Source organism: Sinocyclocheilus rhinocerous, unplaced genomic scaffold (assembly GCF_001515625.1).
Source record: "Sinocyclocheilus rhinocerous isolate Xijiao unplaced genomic scaffold, SAMN03320098_v1.1 scaffold819, whole genome shotgun sequence".
Classification (NCBI taxonomy): domain Eukaryota; kingdom Metazoa; phylum Chordata; class Actinopteri; order Cypriniformes; family Cyprinidae; genus Sinocyclocheilus; species Sinocyclocheilus rhinocerous.
In genome coordinates, this window is record NW_015665814.1 from 154417 (window position 1) to 158005 (window position 3589).

The 3589-nt window shown below is 38.5% G+C and overlaps 1 protein-coding gene across 2 annotated transcripts in view; it reads right to left on the bottom strand.

The window, feature by feature from the left end:
• Positions 1–3589, bottom strand: part of ankrd6b (ankyrin repeat domain 6b) — a 34785-nt gene that overhangs the window by 14926 nt on the left and 16270 nt on the right. For both annotated transcript variants that reach the window (XM_016542631.1, XM_016542630.1), the window contains exon 3: positions 1635–1733. In XM_016542631.1, coding sequence (XP_016398117.1) covers positions 1635–1733 — 99 coding nt within the window. The remainder of the gene's footprint in view (positions 1–1634; positions 1734–3589) is intronic.

A 3589-nucleotide genomic window follows, 5' to 3' on the forward strand; every position in this document is an offset into this window, starting at 1 on the left:
TAACCGAAACATCAGTCAGTCTGTGGTGATTCTGGCTGCACAGTGTGTTACTTATGAAATAAGTATTACAGCACTTTAAGAGAGAGGTGTGTTACTCTCACTGGCTCCTTTGCCATTGTGCAAAGGGAGCTCACATTTCCTATTATAAAACAATAACCAGTCTTTCCTACAGATTTATGATTTTGGTCCATTTCAAGTTGGAAAAAAAAATGATGCTGTTAAAACATGATGCACTAGATTCAGAACAGCAGTGCAGGAACCACTGATTAAGATCAGCACTTCTCTGTTTTCAGTTTGCTGTAGAGCACTAAAGACTATGCTGGCATCTGTAAAATCATGATACTTTCTCTGGTGTAGAAAACAAAATAAACAACAAAAATGGCATGGTTGCCCAACACAGACAAGGTTTATGGAAACACGTTTGAGTTTGTATTGTGGAATATCACCTGCCCTAAAGGTCGAGACACAAGGTGAACAACAAAATACCAAAAGTATCAGTTTCAAAAGACCTGTGCTGTGGTCTGTTCCTCATTTGTCTTCTGACTTGACATATAATGCATGAGTTATGGTCGTTTTATGCCTTGTCTTGAGTTACTTCAAAACTGCTCCTTTTGTGTTCCATAGAATAAAGTCATATGGGATTGGAAGGACATGCGGGTGAGTAATTCGGTGACTAAACTGACTTTTTTTGGTGAATAATTTCTTTATATGTACACAGACATTTCAGACACTTTAGTTGGCTCAAATCCTATTTTTCTGGTCACACTTTATTTAAGGTCCAATTCTCACTATTAACTTCGACTTTTGCCTCAATAAGCTACTAATTTGCATCTTATTAATTGTTAGAAGGTAGTTGCTAAGTTTAGGTATTGAGTAGGATTAGGGATGTAGAATATGGTCATTATAAGTACTAATAAACAGTCAATATTTTAATAATAGGCATGCTAATAAGTAACTAGTTAATAGTGAGAATTGGTCCCTATACTAAAGTGTTGCCTTCTTTTCTCATATGTGACCCTGGGCCACAAAACCAGTCATAAGGGTCAATTTTCAAATGTGACTCTGTTTGAATAGCACAAACCACATGGAGTCTGATCTTTTTCATTCTGATTTGTGCCACTTTCATATGTGCTCCTAAATGAGATACAGCTCTGATGTTTTGCAGTGCAACCTCAGTCTGAACAGTCAAATCAGAATTAGGTAGTCAGTGAAGGGACAGTGAGGTGTTGAACTCATAAGTATTACGGTGACAGCTCTATACAAGCAAAACATGAGGGTCGTATCGTAAATATTTAACAGTTTTGCTCTCTTTCCCCTCATTCTCGTCCTCCTGATTGCCTGTGCGCAAATTCACTGGCGTCCACGGCACATCATCTTACAAATGAACGTGTAAACACTGACTTAAGTGGCCTGTATATTTACTTCTGTATAACAGCGTACCGTCTTTGTTATCGTTCTTTTGAGGACTGTGTGAAGAGTCATATTTGATACTGACCACATTTAAAGGAAAATGTGACTAACCAAACAAAAAGAAAAATATGACTTAGTGTGAACACCAATGTTCTCAATGATTGTGAGCAGATCTATGTGCTTTTTGCTCAAAAGTGAAAATATTGCAAACATGTTATACTCACATCATCCTGAATATCCAGTTCACACCCAGCTGCCAGAAGAATCCTTACAACGGCAATGTGGCCCTTATAGGCAGCCAAATGCAGAGGGGTTCTGCCGTTCTGTGAGCAAACAACACACACACACACATACACACAAAATCAGGCACTGGGACAAACACAGGCTGAATGATCGGTGAGCCAGTGAATGTGTGTGGGACAAAACACATGACCGAACAGCAAGTGTGACTGTGATGCAAAGCTCAGAATAAACTCTGCAGATGTCTGTTATGAATCCAAATAATCCATTTGCATAGTGAGTGAGACTAAATAAAATGCAGCACATGAAATAGCCAGCAGGATAAACATCAGTGCTCTTTTCTATAGTTTTAGCCACTGACTAATCTCCCAGAGGACCAGCCTTATGCTACTTCAGCTAAGAAACCATGTCACAAAGAGAAATAATCACATAGCTGTGACTAATGTAACAGACAACACTCATGCCAGGCTGCCTATTTCACAATGTGCGTTGTGGCTGCTGTATTTATAGTGTTAATGGAACATGCATCAATCCAGATATTAGATATAATATGATATAAATGTCCTCTCTTAGAAATCTTATGAGCAAAATGATTAAGCTGTTTTATCATACGAGTCATTCCGTCTCAAAAAAAGTTATTTTCTCCAAAGTTTGCATGCCTATAACTCAAGAAGTTCTCTTGAGTTTCAACGTTATTTCTAGTTTCAACGTTTTTTGATCTTCAGTCAGACATTCCTCTTTAAATTAAATGAAGTATCATCCATATGCAAAGTGACCAACATTTGTTTTTTGACCCCTGAATGTGTGTACAATTTAACAATTTACTCTTCTTGGAGTCATATTGAGATTGCAATATCTCTGAAACTGAACCAAATAGGCCTTAAAAATGAAGATGCCAAAAGGAAAAATTCTAATAGGTCATTAAGACATCTTAAATACTACTTGAGGTACAGGCATGCAAACATTGGAGAAAAAAAATTGAAAAGGTGCTTTATGAATTGTCACCACTACCATATAATGAACAAAGATTGCTAAAATCAACAGACTTTACTAGACCAATCTAGTAAAGTCTACTAAAATCTAGTAAAGTCTGCTTTAATCTAGTAAAGCGATTAGTCAACAGAAGAGACGGACGGCAGTGCGTGAGTGTTTTGCTTAATACTTTGTTTGGAGATCTGTTGTTTAAATTATTACTTGCTGCTAGGAAGGAATATTTCGTTGTCTACCTATTTCTACTTTGTATTTTTGTTGTAGTTTGTATTTTTGATTGCACTTACTGGTAATTATAATAATTGCTGTCGGCTAAGAAGGAGCCTGTGTTATTGGCATTGCTCTCTTCCTGCACTTAAGTGTGAACTGTAGTTTCGATTTGAGCAATTGCCCTGTGATATGCTATTGGCTGTGCTAATTAGAAAGCGGCCACAGCCGTTTTCACTGTAGTCTCTTAGACTGTGTATTTCTTTGATGTCTGTGCACTGACTCGGAAGCATTCAGCCCTCGTGTTCAGCCTCCTCGGGTGAAGACTGATGAGTGTAAAGACCTGCGACTTTACCGAGCAACGAAACCGGCAACGCACTTAAGTATTATTTTTGACTTCCCTTTACACACTCTCCTTTTCTGTCCTCTCTTTTCCACCTCTATCATGTGTTTCCAAAATCTTCCGGTCGTCTCTCGACAACGCTCTAACATCACACGCAGACGGCAACGCAATGTTGCTAACCTGCATCCTATCTGTACATCTTCTACTGCACCTCTTTCCTCTCCCTATGCAATTATAACTAATTTGAATCTCATGAGATTACTGTAACAGCTCCTATAAAACTCCAGGTTGTGGTAATTTACCACATAATTCTAAGCACCTTCCTAGAGGAGCTGGATGGGCTGCTGTCCTCATTCCCGGAGGATGGCAGTCCACTTTTAGTCTTTGGCGACTTCAACA